The sequence below is a fragment of the Perissodus microlepis genome, chromosome 10 (genome assembly GCF_051167445.1).
Source record: "Perissodus microlepis isolate ML-2025 ecotype Zambia chromosome 10, ASM5116744v1, whole genome shotgun sequence".
Taxonomy (NCBI): domain Eukaryota; kingdom Metazoa; phylum Chordata; class Actinopteri; order Cichliformes; family Cichlidae; genus Perissodus; species Perissodus microlepis.
The window spans coordinates 2,458,272-2,481,342 of record NC_140470.1 but is presented as its reverse complement, the minus strand read 5'-3'; the positions used below and the strand labels follow the sequence as shown (position 1 = coordinate 2,481,342).

At 42.6% G+C, this 23,071-nt stretch overlaps 2 protein-coding genes across 2 annotated transcripts; both read left to right on the top strand.

The window, feature by feature from the left end:
- Positions 1-256: 256 nt before the first annotated feature.
- thap12a (THAP domain containing 12a) lies at positions 257-6,941 on the top strand. Its single transcript, XM_084941515.1, has 5 exons — positions 257-436; positions 1,223-1,340; positions 1,499-1,597; positions 4,660-4,696; positions 4,831-6,941. The coding sequence occupies exons 1-5, from the start codon at positions 351-353 to the stop codon at positions 6,645-6,647; spliced, it is 2,157 nt and encodes a 718-aa protein (XP_084797641.1). The 5' UTR covers positions 257-350; the 3' UTR covers positions 6,648-6,941.
- Positions 6,942-7,894: 953 nt separating this feature from the next.
- LOC146378591 (uncharacterized) lies at positions 7,895-22,145 on the top strand. The gene is made up of 11 exons (XM_084941456.1): positions 7,895-8,279; positions 10,004-10,124; positions 11,687-11,794; positions 11,896-11,932; positions 12,065-13,869; positions 13,971-14,001; positions 15,799-17,567; positions 17,656-17,704; positions 17,798-19,596; positions 19,808-19,844; positions 19,975-22,145. The coding sequence occupies exons 1-11, from the start codon at positions 8,185-8,187 to the stop codon at positions 21,507-21,509; spliced, it is 7,386 nt and encodes a 2,461-aa protein (XP_084797582.1). The 5' UTR covers positions 7,895-8,184; the 3' UTR covers positions 21,510-22,145.
- Positions 22,146-23,071: the final 926 nt, after the last annotated feature.

Here is a 23,071-nt window from a genome sequence, read left to right as displayed (position 1 = left end):
TTTGCTTATATGTGTCGCGTTCTAGGCATTTTCATTAGGTCTATTTAAATTCATAAACCTTTGTTGTGCGTTAGCTAGAAATATAGAGTAGTTTTAAAAAAAGCTTTAAACTGTAAAGAAGTACAGTAGTTTTTGAGTTGATAAGGAACAAAAATCTTTTTCCTAAAAATACTAAAATTATTTTATAAAATTATATAAAATTATTACCCAGTTAGTCCAAAGTATTTTATTTTGAAAGCACAACTCGGAAGCTCTTTTATGCTTCCGCTATTGACGTTAGCAGTTCTTTTGCTACCCTCTGAAAATAAAACGATTTTTATAAAAAGGGTTTCTTTCGTAAAATATATAGAATGCAAAATCACTGCGCTGTGCCGAACTGTCCCAGTGGCAAATCTGACCCTCAGCCCCTCTTCCGGTTCCCGAATGATGCAGAAAGGTAACTGATGTTAGCATCGCAAACAGTAACCCCAAGCTAGCAAGAAGTGAGACTTTGTTATAGAGGAAACTATGGCACGCTTTTTGCAACCTTTGCATTTAGCTATTTAGTACCGTTTTTAATAAAAAGCATTTGGTAGTAAAAATGTTCGTAGGTTTACTTTTTTGCATATTGCTAAGCACATCTGGAAGATCACGGTTTGTCATAACAGTTTGGTAAAAGCAGTGTTACAAGATTTAAGCAGGGTAGGAAATAAAGTTTTAAAAATGTAAATATCAACGAGTCACTGGCAGTTAGGTATTCAAACCCAATCCTTGTAAATCTTTAATTAGTGTCTGAACTCTACCAGCAGCTTCTATAGTTTCTGAGACATATAGTCTCACAAAGAAGTATCATGCAGTATCCTGTGTAGAGCATGTTGGTTCACTTAGTATATAATAAAGAACTAATTGCCGATCTCCTGCACCGTTCCTCGAGAATACACAAAACTATAACGTTGAATTTGTTATTGGCAGCTTTTGAAAATTGCCTTGTGTGATCTATATGCACTGAAGCTTCTGTGTGCATTCATAGCTTTCATATTCAAAACATTGTAAAAGCATCTCTTGTAAGACATAGTCACTATACTTCTAACCCAACCTAGCAATTGTTTCCAAATTCAATAAAAATCTCTGTTTTTCAACATTGTATATTCATTTTAATATCTGCACATGTGCACTAAAGGATCTTGTTTAATTAGTATACAGTACTGTTGAAGTTTGTCCACAATTTGGTTCCTTGTTTCAGGTCCAAGAAGTGGGCTGAAAAATGCCAGAGGCAAGACCTCATTGACAGATCACCAGAGCACCTGTACAGATACTACAGAGTTTGTGGGAAACATTTTGAAACGTCTTTGATTGACAGTGTAAGTACTATTGGTCCAAATTGTCCGTATTACAAGAAACAATGGAGTTTTCAGTCCTTATATAAAATCTGAAAAAATAAATTGGGGTTTCAGTTTATTTTTGTTGTAGTTCAGGTTTTACCTCATTAACGAGGTCATCGTATGTGTTTTGGTTACAGGATGCTCAGAGTACAGTGCTGAAGGATGATTCCATACCAACTGCTTTTGATATGTCAAGCCAACCTCAGAATGGACAGGCGAAGCGCACTAAACCGACGGTGGGTTAAATTAATCAGAAGTGTTCATGGATTCCCATCAGGGATGCGAATCCCTGATAAAGTCAGACATTTTTAATTATTGATGATCTATTCTGGTTTTGCAGTATACTCAGGCTTTAATGCACCAAAGTTAAAAGAATAAATATACATGAAAATATATTTGATATAGAGCATACCAAAAACTAAACGAGCAAACCATCTTGGTGGATGGGAGGATAAATAGAGGAATTTTTGTGACAGAAATGCTTAACAAAAGCAAAATGAGATAAATGCAGTTACATGGGGCACGTGACATTTAGTGTGTCAGCACAAAAAGAGAGGAAGAGGAAAAGCAGTCATTCTGTGCTCTCACAAAGTGAGAGAGGCACTTTATGTTTGCATATAAGGGGTGAAGATAATAGTAGCCGTTGCATGTTATACAAACCAAAAAGAATGAATAACTACTGTATTTTTAACACAACGTGGTTCAAAAGATAGTCAACAGTTCTTGTATGGAGCAATAAGAGTGAGCAATACAGCTCCAAAATTATATCACGATATTTCCATCCTTCTTTTCCACTGAACTACTGTCAGTGATGACAGACTGCCTAATTTGTAGTGTGAGTCTACACAGTGCAATAATAAAGACACAGGAGTATATCCAGTGACAAATGTAAGCGTAGGCAGTTTTCTTGCTACACATTTTAAGTAGAAAATAACTGCGTGACACTTAAACAGTAACTAAAGTAAACGTCTAACTCTTCAGGAGCCTGAACAATATTGTAACACAATAAAACTGGAAAATATTGGGATTAGGATGCTGTATCTTGGGCTGAGCTTTTTAACCAGCTGCTTAAAGCCCTGCATGTCCACCATTTAACTGCAACAGTAGTTTCCATGAGCCTTTTGGTCTTCCTGTTCTATGGAGTGTAACTCTCTTGTGCTCCAGCAGTGCTCGGTGGAGTCATTTGTATATGATGGTGTGTTTTTTGCCTAAGTGGTGAAACACCTTGTTGCCTCGACCTCTAGCAACAATAGTTTTCTTACACATTTTTCAAAGTACTGTGCTGTGTTTGTAGTGAACGGTCAACGGAGGCTGACACGCAGCTCTCAGACATGTCTGCGCTTGTCTCATGGTTGCACAGTATGAAATGTAAACGCATGGCAATGTTATAGCAATGAAGTCGGAAAATGACTTTTTTTTACATCACAAAAAATTTATACCAGCATTACACAAATGAAGACTTTATTCATGTTTAACATTATGTCTTTAAAATTGAGGAAAGATTTTAATATTCATTACAAAGACAGCTGAGAAAGGACAGATACCTTTATTCATAATTAAACATCTGGATCTTGTAGTAATAGAATAGAATAGAATTCAACTTTATTGTCATTGCACATGTCACAGGTACAGGGCAACGAAATGCAGTTTGCATCCATCCAGAAGTGCTTTAGCCATGATATAGATATATTACAATATATATTAGCAATAATATAGATATGTAAGTATATTACAGAAATGGGTCTATTATGGTATGTTATAATGTACACGGTATGAAGTATGTTATGAATATTCTATAACTATAAGTATGTACAGGCTGTAGTGAGTACAAGCTATGTACAGGCTATGCTATACAGAAATCTGAGATATACAGTTATACAGAAATGTGAACTATGCAAGTTATAAACATCGTATGTACAGAATGATTATTTACACAGAACTATACAGTAGTGCAGTTAAGATAAGTGAGATATGTGGATAATTTCTAAGTATTTTTATTAATTTCTAGTAAGAGGGTCTTTTTATTATTATTCTTTGGTAGTAAGTAGGGCGGGGCAAATAATAAAAAGTCAATCAAAACCAACATCTGAAACCTCTAATTGACACATTCCCACCCATGTTGGTATTTTGGTGTTTTTTAAAATCTGTTAATACTCCCCTCAGTAGGTACTGTCCCCTTTAAAACAGAGTACTTAACTGACTGCCCAACTTGAGGAGCTTGTGCCAAATAAAAAGCAGTTCCTGTTATTCAGACACGTTTTTGGCTTTAGTGAAGATAACACCAAACAAAAAGAAGGAAACAAAACACTTGCAGCACAATTATATTACAGAAGTCTCCCAGCTTTAGTAGAGTAAGCTATTCACAGTAGAAACCTAGTGAACTACAAGGAAAGAGAGTGGGCATGTTGATGTGTTGATGATATTGCACTGTGGTGTGGCTAAACAGAGTATGATCAACAGGACAGTGATTCTGACACACATGAAAATGTCTTCCTTTGTGGACAAAAGCAAGGCCCAAAGCCCAGAACTGAACCCTCCTGAATATTTGTGGACTATAGTAGTAAAAAACAGCTCCATGCCAGGAAACCAACCAGTTCTGCCAAGAGTGATCAAATATTCTACCAGAACTATCCTAGATGCTTGTTAATGACTACCAAAAGCATGTGGTCAAGGTGAAACTTGCTATTTAATCAAATATGTCCAATTTCAAACCTGTGTGAATTAAAGAAAATCCAAAAGAAATTCAAAGTTCTGCACCAAATTCTTGTATTTTCGGAATTCATTACAGATGTATGCTGTAATGAGATGCTTTTATCCACAAAGGAAGACATTCTCAGTGTCAGGAATCACTGTCCTGTTGATCATACTCTGTTTAGCCACACCACAGTGCAATATCATCAACACATCAACATGCACACTCTCTTTCCTTGTAGTTCACTAGGTTTCTACTGTGAATAGCTTACTCTACTAAAGCTGGGAGACTTCTGTAATATAATTGTGCTGCAAGTGTTTTGTTTCCTTCTTTTTGTTTGGTGTTATCTTCACTAAAGCCAAAAACGTGTCTGAATAACAGGAACTGCTTTTTATTTGGCACAAGCTCCTCAAGTTGGGCAGTCAGTTAAGTACTCTGTTATTCATCTTAGGAAAAGGACACTTTAAAAGAATTATTAAAAGCCTAAAATTACCATAACAATCATGCATGTTTGTAAACTTCTGACCACATGTGTATATTATGATTGTATCTCAGTGGCATTTTAAGTGGTATATATTAACTCCATTTTTATATCTTTTTTGGTAGACCAAAGACAATGAAATGGAAAGTAAGGGAAGGAAGAGTAAGTAGAAACATCAACACACACACACACAGATATTTATTAATGAAAAATGGAACTATAAAACATCCCACAGGCTCATTTGTTACAAGAGGAGTTATTGAGTTTACCTTCAAGCGTTTCCTTTTCTTTTTCAGAAATGAAAAAGTCTCAAGTAGCAACAGCTAAGGAAGACATCCCGACGTTATCAGAGGAAGAAGAATACAAAGAGTATCTGAAGTCATTATTTGAAGTCCTTCTCCTGCTGGGAGAGCAAAGCATTCCTCCTATGGGGCCTGCCAATAATAAGGACCAAGGCCTTGGGTCCAGCAGCTTTCAGGCATTGCTAGATAATCGCATCATGTGTGGAGATGAAGTCCTAAAGAAGAGGTACGATGACAACAAGGAGTGCTGCTCCACCGAACAGCTGAATCAGCTGATTGAGGTGTGTGAGAAATTCGTCCGCAGTAAGCTTGTGGAGGAAATTAAACAAAGCAGTTTTTTCTCTTTACTCACTGGTGATCTAGTGAAGATCTCGGGAGAATGGCAGCTACCTGTCTTTGTTCGCTACGTGGACGAGTCTAACTTTCAGAGGGAAAGGTTTGTCGGATTCTTGAGCTTCGAAGGAGATAGAGATATCCTTGCAGAGAAACTGCTGTCTGAAATGACTGACAAATGGGGGTTAGATATGGAAAAGTGTAGAGGACAAGCTCACTCCTGCTCAGGGACGCATTTTAATCAAATAAAAATACTGGCTGCCAAACTAATGGAGATGCATCCGAGGGCTGTGCTCACACTGAGCTCCAGTCAGTCCTTGAACATGTCGCTGGCCAGTGGGATGGCTTCGTCAGGGGTTCAGCTTGTCATGTTTACCTTTAAGAAGATTGAGTCTTTTTTCGGTCAGTCAGCGTTACTGCAGCTGGAGCTCGAGAACGCAATTTCGATTTTCTACCCTGACAACGAGGAGAAAGCCAACGAACTGAAAGAGATCTGTCGCACCGGATGGACCAGAAGAAATGATGCGTTTGAATTGGCGGTGGATATCCTGGAGGCACTGCTACTCTGTATAGACAGCGTGCATGACAATGAAGATATGAAATGGAGTGATCAAGTCTCACAAAACGCTTTAGAGATTTCAAAAGCACTGACCGACTTTGAGTTCGTGATGGCGTTGGTTGTTCTGAAAAACGTGATGACGCTCACCCAAGCCTTTGGGAAAAATATACAAGGGAACGCAACAGAAACCCATTTAGCTGCAGTCAGTTTAAAAGCTGTGTTGCATTCTCTGAAAGAGGTGTCTGACAACATCGACGTGTATCACGAATTCTGGAACGATGAGGCTCTTACCATAGCTGCAACCATGGAAATTTCAGCGAAGCTTCCTCGGTCGTTCGTGAGGAAGCATCAGGCAGAATGTGGATCCATGCGGCCAGAGAGTTACTACAAGGAACACCTGTCTGTTCCTGTGGTGAATCACACCATCCGAGAAATGAATCGACTCTTCTGTGAAGACCACCTGAAGCTTCTCAGGTGTCTGTCGCTGATCCCTGCTGTCATAGAGCAGCACAAATCCACAGAGCCCGAAGAGGTGAATGTGCAGGCATTTAATAATGACATCCCAAATGCAGGAACCCTTTCTGCAGAGTTGCACTGTTGGTGGGTTAAATGGAACAAAAAGGGGAAAGGTGAGACTTTTCCCTCCAGTCTCCATGAAACACTGCAGCTGGCTGACGTCAAGTTCTTCCCAAACATGCTGGCGGTCTTCAGACTGATCGGTGTCCTGCCTGCCTTGGCTTTAGAGGACAACTGCAACTTGGCATACAAGCGCTTCACAATGTACATGGACAGCACGCCTGACAGATTTAAATCCAAAAGCCTTGCTCTTTTGAACATTAACTATGATGTTAGGTTTGATCTGGATTCATTGGCTGATACCTACATGAAGACATACCCTGAGGTGCAGCAGGAGTCGTAGTTGGGAATCACGCTCAGCGGAGCAGAGACAGGTGTTAGATACTTCCTAACACATACAAGCGTCGCTGTGCTGGCTCCAGAAACTGAAGAAAAAATGTCAAGTTCACCATCTTGTTTTGCCGATGACGGCCCTCCATTTACAGGAAAACGGCCTCCTATGCTGCAGCGTGGCTGCTTGGTGAACGTTGAGTGCAGCCCTGAACTCTGTTCAGGTTTTGTTTTTGTTGTCTTACACACGTTTCCATAATTTGGATGCATTTTCTTTGTTTAAAAAAAATAAAGCCATAAAATTATTCAGACGAGTGATTTCTTGCTTGAACATATCCCCTTTTACTGTGGACATTTAAAACAGCAGAAGGAGAATTTTGGCATAGTTCTTTATCGCCTTCTTCTAAATAAACCCAGTGTTCACTCCATAATAATTTAACATCAGTGACTCTTTTATAGCCAAACAACTTGCTGGGGTGCCTATAGAATTGTATATATAACCTATTCATTGTAAATATTACTTATAAGGGTAAAAAGCCAGTAAAGTATACTTAAGGTGATCCATAGTCATCAAATCTGCTGCTGTCTAACTGAGCTGTGTCCTCAGAAGTCTGGACTCTTGAGTGTACTTGTCAAAGAGGAACTAGCGAGCATGCAAGGACAGACTCTGCACTTTAAACTGACAAACGCCGATTGAAAAAAAAAACAACTCCCGGCCAATTCAAAGGCTGGTTACTTTGATGGCTAAGGTTGAAGGATATAATTAATTCATGATGCAGCACAGAAACAATTGAGTAATTAAAAATGTAAATTATTAGATATGTCAGATTTGTATTAATTCTTATTTTGGAAAACTATTCATAAATTATTTATTTCCACATTTTATTTAATGAATTGTCTGGCGTTTCACAGACAGGAGATATATCACTGAAATGAAAGAAACAATCAAATGTGCTCAAAGAAAAGGAAGCGCCAAGTCAAATTCAAAGAGTGTTCAGTTAGAACAAGAAAAGTACGACACCTGTGCTTAATGTTTGTGTAATGACATTTTTTTGAACTGTACCAGTAGCTGATGGATACGGAGGATTTTAACGACGCCATGCCAAAAGTTGTGAATGTAAACCTCGTTTATTTGTATATCCCAACAAAACAAACCTTACTTTTATTTAATTCCTGCGCGCATTTTCAGGCTACATCAGAATAGGGAGTAAGTCATCTTGACAATAATGCTCTTTGGTCATGGTATTCTGCCCTCTGCTGGTGAATATTTTTATTGCAGCACTTAGTTCCTGGTTGATGGGATAACACGCTTTTGGCGACTTTGGCTCAGCACGCAGCATCAACTTTTGAAAGCATGGAATTAGTAGGTTCTTAGTCTGGCAAAGAGGCAATAAGCGAGAATAACAGTGAAAGTCAACTGTGTCGGTTGCAGGTTTTGCCCAAGGCATGACTCTGTAGACTGTCCTACAGGTTTGCTCACAGTAGGCTTGCCAGCTTGCAACCGCCAGCTAAGCTAGCTAACTTGCTTGCTAGCTTCATTGCAATCCAAAATGACTGACTGCTGCGCCGCAGCGAACTGTGATTACCAGCAGCGGGGATCCGAAAAGACCACTCCACTTTTTAGCTTTCCATTGGATCCGGAGCGGTAAGACTTATGCTTATTTCATTGAGATGCAGCTAGAGAAACGAGCCGCTGAGCATGCAGAATAAATGTGTTGGCTACAGGCTGTTAGCACTGGCGTTAGCCTAACATCATGTTGGCTAATAGTGACACAACTCGGTGGAAAATGGCGCAGACTTAACGTTACTCCTGAAAGAAAAGTCCGTGTGAAATAAGACTCCGGTCACTCGTTCAGCCTCAGAAACGGACACCGACGTGAAAAACGGCCTTTTGGGGATTTCCTTTAAGTTCAGTCATTTCACACACGCTGAGAAGCCTTAGTTAAAAACTTTTTTTTGTGCTCTATTTAAATCACCATCAGTGCACAGCACTTACCATCCCAGCGGTGCGGCAATATGAGAATGACTCGCGTTAGCTTAGCACAATTAAAACACCTGTAATTAATAATGCTTTTGGTGGTGTTTTGGTTGTTGCTCACAAAGCTGCGCAGTTCCATAGTAATTTTCCATCGCAGCTCATTGTGTAGCGTATAAATATTACAATATTTAAGCAGTGTCCATGTGATCGCCCTGTTAATTAATAGTTATCTCGTCCGTCCTTTTAGCTTTTTGTTGTCGTGAATCATAACTGGCTCTGTTGACCGACTTACAAATAAATTCGAGAATTAATAAGGACTGTGGCTGAGTGACAGATGCACGCTAGCTGACTGAATCAAGGTACAGTGTCTGTGGACAGGAAGTCCTCCATGCCAGAGGAAATACTGCCTACTAGCAGATCATGGGGTCTAAGACATATTTAAAGGAGTTTTCCTCCAGCTTTGGCTTAAGTGTAAATAAGCGCCCATCTGATGTTAAAACAGCTAATAATGCACTACTAAAGCAATTTAGTAGAGATGAATAATAATAAGGCTGTGTCAGAGGGAAACGAGCTCATGTGAATCAGCCACGGCAGTCATTCACACTTAATTCATTTAATTTGTTCCAGTAGTGCCACCAGTGAGGCAAAGTGCAATTATGCGCTCTGAAGAAATAAAGACAGCCAAAAAAATAAAACTGTATTGGCTGTAAGTTTCAGTGTCCATAAAAACACAAGCAGTGCAGTCATAGTTCTGCTTCACAGTGAACAGCGTTGAAGTGAAAGTAAACAGGGGCTGCTTAGGCCAGGTGATCTGAACTGTGCCACATCTCCCAACGTGGACCCCAGTTTATTTGTGATCACCTAGCAGCTAGGTGAGCCTGAGCATAGCACGGTAGCAGCGCCCAAACACTACACTCCAAATGCTCTTCAGCAGCTGCTGTCCCTGCGTTAAGTAATTCATTAATCTATGCGACGTGTGTGTGTGTGTGTGTGTGTGTGTGTGTGTGTGCGCCACTGCTTCCAGAAATGGCCTCAGTTAAACCACAATGCATAAAATCATGAACCTCATTGTGCCCCTTAAGAGAGCTTTCCAAATACGTGTGTGTGTGTGTGTGTGTGAGAGAGAGACGGGTTTGGGCGCTGTGACAAACTGTTCATTATGCTCACTGTGAGTGAAGTTCATCAGGGGAGTTGGGTGGGTGACGGCCGTGCTTGGATACAGCGCATAATTAAGTACATCCTAAGACATTTCAATGCTTTGAGAACCCAAATGATGTTTGGGGGCTTTTATGGGTTTTTTGTTTATGTTCGGTGTTTCGCTGGTGTCCGTTTTACTCTGTATTTGTTTGTGCCTCCAACAACTGACACCTTTGTCCTCTTGTGTTTTGCAGCTGCAACCAATGGTTGGAGAACTGTCATCGTCCAGATTTGGCTTCAGAACCTCCTGAACAGCTGCATAAGCTTTACAGACTTTGTGCAAAGCACTTTGAGCCGTCTATGATCTCTCACCAGGTGAGAAGCGGGTCTGCTGCTCATTGCTCTCAGTTAAGATCAACTAACTAAACAAAAGGCTCTTTTGCAGTAACACCTACTCGACTCGGTTTTTAGACTTTTCCATTAGGTGGTAGAACCTGGTACCGGGTACTGTTTTAGTACCTACACAGCCGGGGTTCCAAGCAAGCAGAGGTTTTTGTGCCACTGACAGAATCCAGAGGGATTGTAAGGATGTAGCACGCAAATGATGTCACAGGGCTTTCAGCTAGGGCTGCTCGATTATGGCAAAAATGATAATCACGATTATTTTCACTGAAATTGAGATCTCGATTATTTGACGATATTTATTTAACAATAACAATGTGTTGAATAATGACTTTAAAGATTGTCAAAAAATAATATAAAATAGTGTGCAAATACTGATAACAGTGCAAATGTTTGCAATATAAAAAATAAATGAAAAATGTAAACATCTATGTTTAGTGAACTTTGCAGTGTTGCTCTGTGGTGCAGCTACACTGTAGCAAAGTTTACACACTGTGTCTACTTGATCCACGTCTGACTCCACGAACCCATAACGTTTCCACACCACTGAAGTTTTGTTACCTCTCTTTTCAACCAGCAGCAGTCACTCTCCTCTCCAAATAACTTCTGCTTAGCTTTCCGAGCTTCCCTCGGGTCCTCTTAATCAGCGGTCCCCAACCCCCGGGCCTCGGACCGGTACTGGTCCGTGAGTCGTTTGGTACCGGGCCGCGAGAGTTGAGGCTCAGGTGTGAAATGTATAGTTTTCAGGGTTTTTATCGATTTTCAGCGTTATTTTGTTATCGTTTTATCGTTTACTCGGTTTTCCTGGGTCTTTTCACGTGTGTTATGAATAAATCTTCTTTTTTTCAGTACCGGTACTAGTTTTATTTTGTTGTATTTGTCCGCGACACCTTAAAGGCCGGTCCGTGAAAATATTGTCGGGCATAAACCGGTCTGTGGCGCAAAAAAGGTTGGGGACCGCTGCTCTTAATTGTTGTGACACGTGTTCGAAATGCAGAGGTGCGCTCGATTTGCCACACGGAGCAGCGCGAGAGTAAAGAACGAGGGAGGGGCTAATAATCGGCTCAGTCATTTTTAATGATCGTTGAAAGCCCAGATCGTAATCGTGATTAAAATTCGATTAATTGAGCAGCCCTACTTTCAGCCCCACCCACACTGAGTGTCACCTCAGTGTGGGGCGAGTAGGTGCTAGAAGAGAATTCCAGTTCATTAGGTGCACGTGGGCAGCCTGATATCATACAACAGGAGATTAAAAATCCCCATGTTTGTGCAGCTTATTGATGTCAAACACAAGTGCTTTTTTGCAAGCACATCTGTGCAATCAGCATAATGCAACTTAATAAAACTATAAAAGATTCTTCACAGTTTTATCAACACCACTCAAACTATAAGTGCAAAAAACTGCTTTGTTTACAAATGTCAGATCATATTGATTTCTTTGTTATAATCCCCTGTATTGACATTTTGATATTAGAGAAATGCATCAGAGTGTGTCTGCTTCATATTTTTGTTTGTGTGCATGTTTGTTCATCCAGAGTTCATCCAGTTGTGTGTTAAATGAAGATGCTGTTCCAACAATATTTGACGTCACAAGGCCTGCGAACAATCAGTCAACCTACAGCAGGAAGCGAGCCAGAGATCCTGTAAGTGTCTGTCCAGGTCTTTGAATTGCTCTTGTTGGAATGTTTTTTAAATCAAACATTAACATCCTAAAAATGTTTAATTATCCATTTCACCAAACTAGTCAGAAGAGGATGATACTGCTGTGAAAAAGACAAAAGGTACAGTAACTGCTTGGATTCATTTTTTACATTTCCTCAAGGTTTCGTGTATTTTAGCGAATGTGCTCGTGTTGTAAACACTGACTGACTGAATAAGTGTTTTTGAAATCAGTATGTCTTCTCATGCTTAAGAAAACACAGCCGCAGAAGTAACGGAGGAGACGAAAGAAGAGAGCGGATGTGGAGAGAACAGCGCAGCAAGTGAACTGCAAAAAGAAAACCAAACCCAAGAGGATGCAGCCACCTCCAAAGCAAAAGAGACTCTGAAAGTCTACTTTAAGGAAATCCTGGCATTGACGGGATTCAGCATCAACGGTGCAAACATCAATGCCGACGAGCCGATCGGAGGCGCGAGGGGTCAGCGGGCGCTCAGTCAGGTCTGTTTGGAAAAGATCGACAAGAAAGAGATCCTGCAGTTCAGCGAAGGACTGATGCGAGAGGAGATCCAGAACAGCCTCAGGCTGGCAAGGTTCTTCTCCATTCTGCTTCAGGATGTGACCAAGATAGAAGGAAAGGAGCAGATCCCAGTGTTCATCAGGTCCGTCACAGTAGCCGGGTTTCCACAAAAGCACCTCGTCGGGTTCTTGCCATGCGACATGGATGGAGAGAATCTGTTTTACATGCTCCTGTCTGAGCTGCGAAACAAGTGGGGGCTCAGAATGGAGCACTGCAGAGGACTCACTTATCTCGTTACAGGTAGTATGTGTCAGAAAATGCGAGATCTCACTTGCCGAATTCTGCAGGAGTTTCCACAAGTCGTGCTGTCGCCAAGCGACCCGTACGCTTTCAACATATGGATCATCCGCTGCATGCCCGTGCCCTCCATCCAGACGGTTGCAGACACTGTAGAGGAAGTGGCCTCGTTACTCAGGAGAACACCAGAGCTGTGCAAGCGACTGGAGGGAAAGATCCAGATGACATACGGGCACATAAAAGGGGAAGTGGACAGGATAAAGGCAGCTATTAGTGGGAACTGGGAATACGGCACTGATGCCTTCCAGACCATGCTAGATATTCTTGAGCCATTCCTGAACTGCATCAATGAGATCATTTCAAAGGTAGATGAAGACACTGCTGAGCAGATGGCCAAGCTCAAGCCCATTTTGAAGAATTTCAATTTCATTATGACACTCGTTGTTCTGAAGAACACCCTCTGCTGTGTGAGCATACTCAACTCAAGTCTCAGGGGAATAATTAGCATCAGCAGTACTTTGCAGTACACAATTTCCAATGCCTTAAAGTTGGTAAGCAAATACCAACAAGAGCTTGCAATATTCCACAGGAAATGGTTTTCAGACGCAGTCGGTCGAGCGAAGAAGCTGGGAGTGGAGGTCACCAAACCGGAGATGGCTCAAGGGGACGCCACCGAGACGCCGCTGGAAGACTTTTACAGAGAAACTCTGAGCCGGCCCATCTTGCAGTACCTCGTCGCAGAGGTGAAGAGAGTGTTCAGCACAGAGATGGTGAGGATTCTCAGATGGCTCTCGTTGGTGCCGTCTTACATGGCCGACCATAATTTCAGCATCCGCAGGGATAAAGTAGCAGACGCCAACTTGAACAACCTCGCGCGGCCCGACACGTTCTACGAAGAGCTCGGCTGCTGGGAAGTGAAGTGGAGGCACGCGAGCAAGCGCAGGATTCTTCCAACCACGGTCTTTGCTACCCTCAAGATTCCAGATATCGGATTTTACCCGAACGTGCAGAGCTTGCTGAGGGTCTTGGGAACTGTTCCCTGCGTAAACGCGGAGGCAGACGTGTATGGTCAATACCACATGGTGCTGGAGCGCTGCCACTCGTACCTGAGAGCCACGCCAGATGATCAAAGACAGTGCAGCATGGCGTACGTCTACGTTAACCAGGACGTGCACTTCAGTGTTGAACAAATGGTGGATTCGTATGTCCAGAAGCACCCAGACATCCTACAGATGCTGAAAATGGTGAGTTGATAAGCTGAACAAATTTCATATCTGACTTAAATCAGTGGTGATCGTTTATTTATCCTGACATGACGTCACATTGGTGCCTGTTTGTGTTGCAGGATGATGATACAAAAGAGAAGCCTCCACAAGGTGAGATTATGAAAAAGCAAATCATGAAATAATTTTCTGCTTGTTGTTCACACATTATTTATGAGCCATTGAATATAGTTAAATGCAGCTGTATATAACAATGTAAGTAAGTAAGTGGTCCTGTAACAGAAGTCAACTAAACAGAACTTTATTCACAACAAAATACGGTCAGCATGGTTGGCCTCTGCACTTGAACCAGCTCCATGCTCGGCCTCCAAGAAAATAACTACTGCAACGTACACAAGTCACTGACTCAACAATGTAAGCCAAATATGCACGCCATCATTTAGAGAAGCGGTCCGTAACCATCGAGTCACGGACCGGTACCGGGCTGCGAGAGTTGTGGCTCAGGTGTGAAATTTATGGTTTTCAGGGTTCTTATCATTAACTCTGTTTCCCTGGGTCTTTTCCCCTGGTGTAGTTGTCTTATTTTGAAAGAAATATTTACGCGTTACCATAGCGTCCAGAGAGCATTAAGGGGCAGAGAGGAGGATGTTACTCTCAGTGTTGTTGGTGCATTTCAGGAGGGCGCTGCCAATAAAGTTACACAATTACACACTGAATTCGCATTTATTATTATATTTACAAAATACCAGCATTTTTGTCTTGTTGTATCATTTTATTTTGTTGTATTTATCCTCGACACCTTAAAGGCCGGTCCGTGAAAATATTGACCGACATTAAACTGGTCCGTAGCACAAAGAAAGGTTGCTGGTTTAGAGTATAGAGTAATCTCATTATGTAATAAAACAAATTAACCACATTAAATCAACTGTTTGCTATATAAGTTTGGTGACTCCAAATAGGCCTGTTCGATATGATGATATGTATCTGATGACGATATAAAAACATCGTTTCATTTTACGCTATCGTTTGTTTCATGGTGTCACAAAATAAAGTATTTATGGCAATATTTTATCGTTTTGATGGTCACTGCAGCAGCTATATTAATTTCTAAAAGTTCTCTCTTTCTCTCATATTTAATATAACCACACTACGGACGGACAAGCGACTGTTTTTACGTGTTGTCGTTAGCAACAACGACGGTAAACCCAGCGTGTGGCTCTGCCGTCCGCTTGCTTATTTTCCACATAAACCTTTCACAATAAAGCTGAAGATCCTGTTGAGTCTTTTCAAAATAAACTAAAATGATGACAAACAGAAGGACCAGTCAAAACAAATCCAGGACCTTATTCCTAAATGAGGGGCTGCCTCTGTAGCACGGACATGGGTTGGTTATGAAAAGTCTGACACGGACAGAAAACTGTACTCTGCAAATTATGCAGGAAACCGGCCCCGACCTCAGACTCAAACACAGCAAACCTCTTCTACCACCTACACAGGAATCACGTGAAAGAGTGTGGAGAGAGTTTACGGACGAGAAGCAAAAAAAGAGCTGCCAGGTGCTCCAAATATCCTCAGACTCAAACGTTAGAGCAGGCTTTTCCCCGCAGCACGCCGTGTAATAAATACTCACAAAGAAAACGGCGGCTGTTAAAACTATGCTTTTTCAGACATAAGTTGTATGCTCGACTCCAGGTACATGACGCCCAGCTGAAAACACTTCATGCAAGTCGAGTGTAAAAAAAAAATAAAATAAAATTTTGTGATTATTTATCGTCGTTGGGACGATAAATGTCTTATATCAGGATATAAAAAATTAGGTCATATCGCACAGCCCTAACTCCAAACTAACTCAATGAGGTTGAAATGTAAAACTTTACTTCGATTACATTCATTCATATTTAAATTCAAATTTTCAAAATCAAATCAGAAACATTGTCCCTGTCGTTTCAGTGACTTCCTTTGGAAACCACGCAGAGAAGGACACTGAGGAAGAACTGCAGCTCATAAACCTGGAGATGGATCCAGACAGGCTTGTGGAGATGAAATGTGCAGAAACTGACAGAGAAGCTCTGAAGTCTGCACTACAGGCTGCAGTGACCTCTGCATACAGCAGCCAAAGCAGGCTCCACGGTGACGCCTGTCCTCCTCAGGATGGAGAAGTCGAGTACGTGACCAAGTCTGAAATGAAAGAAGTTCTCAGTGTGTGCGAGAACGTTGTCAGGGAGGGAATCATCATGGAGGTGGGGAGCTCGTTCTTTTCCTTGTTTATTGACCGCGTCATGAAGCTGGGCGAGAGAGACTATCTTCCGCTCTTTCTGCGGTTTGTGGACAGTTTCGATGTCATGCGCTTAGAGCTGATGGGATTCCTCGAGGCGGATCTGGAATGCGATGTCATGGTACAGCGTCTTATGGGAATAGTCACCGTGGAGTGGCAACTCGATTTGAAAAATTGCCGAGGTCAAGCGTACCTGGGCTCTGGTGATGTTTCCTACAAGCTGAAAGCCTTTGCTTGCAAAGTGCAAGAGAAGTATCCTCTGGCTATAAGCACACACTGCTCCTGCTATTCTTTCAACACGTGGTGGTCAAAATCCATCCCAGTGCCTGCTGTTAAAAGAGCCCTGGATACATTTGAAGAGGTGTTGATGTTTTTTGGCAGTAGCGTTGCTCTAGAAAAGCAGCTCGACCACGTGATAGACTTTGGTCTCAGAGAGAGCTACGAAAAAGTCCAGGAGTTGCAGGGCAAGTTCTGTTCCTGTTGGCAAGAGAAGCACGACTCTTACGAGGTGTTTGTGCAGATGCTGGAGCCTCTGGTCGAATGTCTGGAGAAAGTCAAAAACAACCCACAGAGATGGAAAGCGTCTGTATCGGAACTAGCTGGAGCACTTCTCCACAAGGTCATGGAGTTTGATTTCATCATCGCCATGGTGGTGCTGAAGAACGCGTCCTCTTTTACCAGAGAGCTGAGTGCTGGTATCCAGAAGGACCAGTTCACTGCTGCATCCCAGCTTTGTCAGATCAGCGGTATTGTGGCCACTCTGAACCGAGTGAAAACAAACATGAAGGTGTTTCACCAGAACTGGTTCGACGAGGCCTGTGCGATGGCACAGAGTCTGAGAGTGCAGATTGAAGTGCCTGAGAACTCTTTACCACGGGACAGCATGATAAAGCCGGTCGGTTATTATAAAGATGGCCTAAGCGTGCCACTGGTAGACAACCTGATCAATACTGTGAAGGATCATTTCTCAGAAGACCACAAAGAAGCTCTGAACTTCCTGTCCCTGGTCCCGTGCTCGGTCACAGTGAGTTACGTGTTTGAGAGCTTGAAATCAAAGCCGCCCCTCTACAGCAGCGATCTGCCCGACGCCGACAACTTCTTCACCGAGCTGTGCTGTTGGAGAGTGACGTGGAAGACCAAAGTGGCGTCCGTGACCATCCCGAGCTCCATATTTCACACGTTACGCCTACCGCTCATGCAGTACTTTGGGAACATCAACACACTGCTGAGGATTATGTCGGTGCTGCCCAGCACAGCGCTGGAGGACTGCGGCGTTGTAATGCGCCACAAGAAGTTCCAAGAGTACCTGAGGGATACGAATCCCAAAGATAGGTCGCCGTGCTTGGCTCTGCTGCAGGTGGGCACGGACTTCAGCAGAGACTTGGACCGCATGGTGACCCAGTGTTTGAAGGTTACGCCACAAGCCTTGGAGGGTATCTGTCTGGTATGTGCTTCTGTTTTTTTAATAGAGTTTGTTTTATTTTGGGTTTCTTTAATGAACACTGGAATAATATACCTCGGTATTCTTACAGGATAAGGAATCCAAGAGCTTCAACAAGAACGCTGAAAATAATATGGAAGGTACGGTTGCTGTGAGACATTATGGGGTTTTTTTGCCATGTTTCTAATACTTGTCAAAGTCACTGTGTTGTTTTTTTCTCTCTCGTTTATTAGTTGAATACATAAAGGTGGAGGCTGAGGAGCTCCAAATCCCCCAATCTCCAGACAAGATGGAGGAGCCCGAGCTGAAACTGGCAGATGAGAATGGGAGCAAAGGTGATAATCGTCAGAGTCTAGCAACACTTTTCCGGCTGGCTGCTCTACTGGGGAAAAAGAATAGCACTCTTTGTGAGCTCTCAGAAGAAGACCAAGAACTTTTTGTCCAGGAACTAAGGATGTGTCACTGGTTTGGATGTGAGGGAAAAAACACATCTTCTATAGGCAGTGACGAAATGGTGAAGCTCCTCATGAATGGAATCAGAGACGTCATACTGAAAGAAATACAGGAATCTCCTTTCTTCTCGCTCATCACAGACAAGGCTGTTAAAATTGGTGACAAGACCCATCTACCTGTTTTTGTGAGGTACGTTGGAGAGTCGGCTCCAAAAGTCGAGCTCCTGGGCTTTCTGCCGTTCGATGAAAACTGCCATGTTGATAGACAAGCGAACAACCTCGCAAAGATTCTCACTGAAGACTGGAGCTTGCCTATGTCGCAGTGCCGGGGGCAGGCATTCATGCAGCTGGGCCCAGGTTATCAAAGCTTGAAGAAAATGTCTTTGGAATTCCTCAGGAGCTACCCGCTTTGTGTTGTGACACCCAGTGAGTCTTGTGGCCTTGCCCATTGGCTGGCGAGAAGTGTGCCTTGCTCATCGGTTGCAAAAATGCTGGATGTTACAGAAGACCTGCTGCTGTTCTTTGACGAGTCTCCTAGTTTGGAAAGACAGTTGGCACAGGCTATCGACGGGCTTTTAAATATGCCAAGGGAGGCCCTGGAGGAAATTCCAGAAACCTGTTGTTCGAGGTGGAAAAAGAGGGAGGACTTCTTTGACATACTCGCTGACACATTAGAGGGTGTTCTTAGCTGCCTAGACGCTGTGAGCTCTACTGCCACAGGTGCCAAATCAATGCATGCACAAGTTTTGTCTACTGCTCTGAGAAATATGGATTACATCGTCACCCTTGTAATACTAAAGAACGCGTGCGCTCCTCTTCGTAACTGTAGCACTGTTTTTCGCTGTGGAAACCCTGCTGATATTCTCTGTGAAGTGGAAAAAATCCCCTCCGTCATAGAGATTCTCAACAAAATGTTAGAAAATGTTAGCGCTATGCACTCCACTTGGTTTGAGCAAGCATTCCAGCTGGCGACCAGGGTCGCTCCGGAGCAAGTGTGCTTCTCAGAGGAAGCCAACAGCTATGAATCACCAGAAATATATTACAGAGAAAATCTCAGCATCCCTCTTCTGCAAAGTTTAATTGATGAAATGAAGTACAGCTTCTCAGACAGCCACCTGAAGGCTCTGTCAGTCCTGTCGTTGCTGCCTTCTTGCAATCCACAGCCTGTACTGTCCGAGTCCACATACAAGCCTTTCAGCCTCTACCTTACAGATCTACCCGAGCCTGAAGTTGCCGAACAAGAGCTCAACACCTGGGCAGCCGTGTGGAGGGAGAACTACCAAGATGTTGCTCTTCCAACATCCATCGCTGAAACGCTAGTCCACCCCGAGTCCAAGAGCCATCCAACTGTTACCTTACTGCTTAGGCTAGTAGCTGTCCTGCCTAGTGTCAGTATGGAGTGTGATCTGATGAAGACTACCCTGAATTCGATGAGGGATCTGTTGAGAAACACTGTATGCAAAGGAAGCAAAACAGATCATGTGATGCTCCTCTCTCACTGCACAACACTAACGAGGCTGCCAGAGGTCATTGAGAAGTGCGTGGAGGTTGATCCAGAGAGCAGCCCATGCCTGTCCCAGGTAACTTTAATACACTCTTCATTTTGATTAACTAGCCCTGCCATTAATTCATTCACCAAGTGTTCAAGTCAAGACTCTTTGCCAGTTTGGAAAAAGCTGCTATTTTATAGCTCAAACGACTAATGCAGCCATAACTCATAATGTGGATAATTTCATTGCTAAACAAACTGCAAACAACAAACAACTCACATGGTTGCACATTTATTTTCAGGTAATGGAATTTCTGCAAAAACACAGGCTGGACAGCGGTAAGTGCTTTATTGGCAACAAAATATCGGTAGAGTAGTTCTAACAGACACCAAGAGTAGCAATTTGTGTGTGTGTGTGTGTGTGTGTGTGTTAATTAATATTTGAATACATTTGTTATCTTTTAAATAGCCGCCATTGAAAGAAAACCAGCAGCCCCAACAGAGTCAGATGGCTCCAGTGTAGCAGAGAAAGCCAAAGACGGTGAGGTGAAATCCGCCGAGGATGACGTGATACTGGAGATGGTTCCAGGACCGAGAACAGCAGTGTCCTTCTACGAACCCCAGCTACGTGAAGAAATCCTCAAGGAACTCTGGGACTCTCAGTTCTTCACAGTTATAACTGAGCAAGCAGTTGCAATTGACGGTGAGCTCTATGTCCCGTTGTGCATCAGGTACTTGAACAAAGAGGACATCCAGTGTGAGGAAACGCTGGCCTTTATCCCCTTTAGCGAAGACCCAGCCGCCCTTGCGAATGCTATTGAAAACGCCCTGTCGGAGAAGTGGGGGCTCAACATGGAGTACTGTAGAGGTCAGGCCTCGCTGAGTGTTGGTGAAGTGGGAGCTCAGATGAGGGCTGTAAGTTTAGCGATAGCTAAGAAATACCCGCATGCCATTAGAACTGTCAGCTCTGCTTTGTCTCTCAACGTGTGGCTCGCTAGGTCTTGTCCCGCCGAAGAGGCAGCCGATGGAGCGGTTCTCATCGGTAAGCTGTTGCATTGGCTCACAGAAGACGCGAAACGCCAGAACAAGCTGGAAGACGTGATCATTCAAGTGTTCCAGCGCGATGAGGGAAAGGGCAACGAGTTGAGGGACAGGCTCATGAAGAACTGGGAGAAGAGTCACGACATGCACGAGGTGTTTGTAGATATCCTAGAAGCAATCATGCTGTGCTTGAACGAGCTGAAAGTGGAGGGCAGTACTTCAAACCAGCAACAAGCATCTCAGTTCTTTGACACAATCAGAAACTTTGAGTTCATTCTGTCAACGGTGGTGCAGAAGAACGTCTTGGTTGTTACAAAAAAGCTAAGCCAGTCGCTTCAGGGCAAACCCTTAGATATGTTGCTCGCCGTGAACAACTTGCCTGATGTCAAAGCATCCCTCAGTAAACTGAAGAGTGATCTTGACAGCCATCACAAAGTGTGGTTTGAGGAAGCTGTTGCCCTGGCATCTAAACTCCACGTTACGATGTTGCATTCAGCGCTCCTCGAGCCGTTGAGCGAGTTTTACAAAGAATCTTTAAGCATGAAAATTGTAGAGCATTCAATAGCAGAAATCGATGACCTCTTCGCAGAAAAGGTGTTGGATACCTTAAGGTGTCTGGAGATTGTGCCTTACGCAATGTCCAAAGTAGAAACCAGCATTCTTAGTGGTCTTGTGTTCCGCCTGTACAAGGAGGACCTGCCAGATCAGGCCTCCCTTCACTCTGAGATGAAGTCATGGAAGGAGAAATGGCTGGATCCTCTGGCAGGCTATCTTCCAACTACTGTGCTCGACACACTCAAGACGTCACACATTAGAAGTTTCAGCAACATTGAAACTCTCCTCCGACTTCAGGTCATCTTACCGTTTTCAAGGAGGGAGAGCAACTTCAGGCAGGGAAGGAGGAGTTTACAGGAGTTTTGTGAACAGGAAAAGAGATCCCTCGCTGAGCTGCATCCTCTGTAACGGCTAGCACGTTTGAGCAGTGAGAGTCAGTGCGATGTCACCCCCTACCATACTGAAGAACTCGACACAGGTGGAGGTCCCAAGATCTGAACTCAATATTGCTGTGTACATTTATCGATCTGAATTCTTTGAGATTCCCTTTGGTTATAATCATGCAATGTCCTATCTTATGCTTTTTTGGTTTGTTTTTATTCTGTAGTTTGTACAGCTGTACTGCCAAGTGGGACCAGTGTCTTGGCAAAAAAAATCAAGAAAACAAATGATGCTCCACTGACAGTTATCAATGCTTGTGTGCCTTGATGCAAAACTAATAATTCACCCCACCAAATCATAATACGGATGTTTAAAGACGTCCCATTGGCATTCAAAAATACTTGTTTTTTTGGGTTTGTTTGTTTTTCATTGCCAGAAATGACTATACTGACTTTTGTGTCACTGTTATCAGTTGATTCTAATGATTAAATTGCACCCTTGCGTTTTACTGGGCACAAATAGAAATGGTTAGCTCCATCATATCTGTTTCCTGTCTCTTTGCAGGAATGAATTTGCTGTAAACTTATCTTTGAAAGAATGTTTCCTTAATAGGAAAACCTTCATATATATTTGTCAAAAAAGTAATAAAATGCTCCAAAAAGATGCTTTGGGTCTTGGACTTGTGGTTTCCTGTCTTTGTACATGAGGTAAGAACTGCTTTAAGCCTGTTGCCATATCAGTGTGTTAACACAAGATGGCGCAATGGGGCCATCAGAAATACTTGACCGTGGTATGAAGTGACTGATGAATGCTGGGATGTGTGGGATTGGTTATAATGTGTATGTTTTCTTCTGAGCCAGGTTTTATAATAACGATGCGTTCTTCCTGAAGCTACTTGATGATACATCCATGTTTGCTAAATGCTGGTCAGACTGTTGTATTCAGTGGAGCGTGACTTGCATGACTCACTGATCAACAAGGATGTGGGTTTAAAGGGAGGTTTGTTATTAAGGTCATACAACCACTAAGTTATCTGTGGACAGCAGGTAAATGTGTGTTACACAATTTCTGTTTGTCCTCCAGCGATGAGTAAAGGCACTGCAACGCTCGGCATGTAAGAGACTGCAGGCTACTTTTCGCTAGTGATGCAAATCGGCGCTCTTTGCCTGCATTGATACAACTACGCTTTGGTTAATGTGTAATGTTTTCGGAATAGATGCATTGTGTAGGTCTGCTGCAGGGCATTGTCTGACTTTCTTGTCAATTATTTGCTATTAATTCCAACATGGTGAAGAAGCAAAAATTTCAAAAAAAAAAACCCCTGCTGCGCTGAAATTGTAGAAACAAGGTTATGTAGCTGTTAGCATTTAAGACTTTGTTTGAGCAGTAGGTTAATACTTTCTGTCTGGCTGTTGGAACAATGGCAATATTGTTGCTCCACATTATAAACTAAATTTAAAGTGGCGTTGCACAATATTTTCATTTCCTCTGGGTTATTCCAAGTCTTCCTGGGAACCTGCTTATTTACTGACAGAATCTATACTGACAAACACCAGAGCTTATTTCAAATCTGATCACATTTTCAGTTT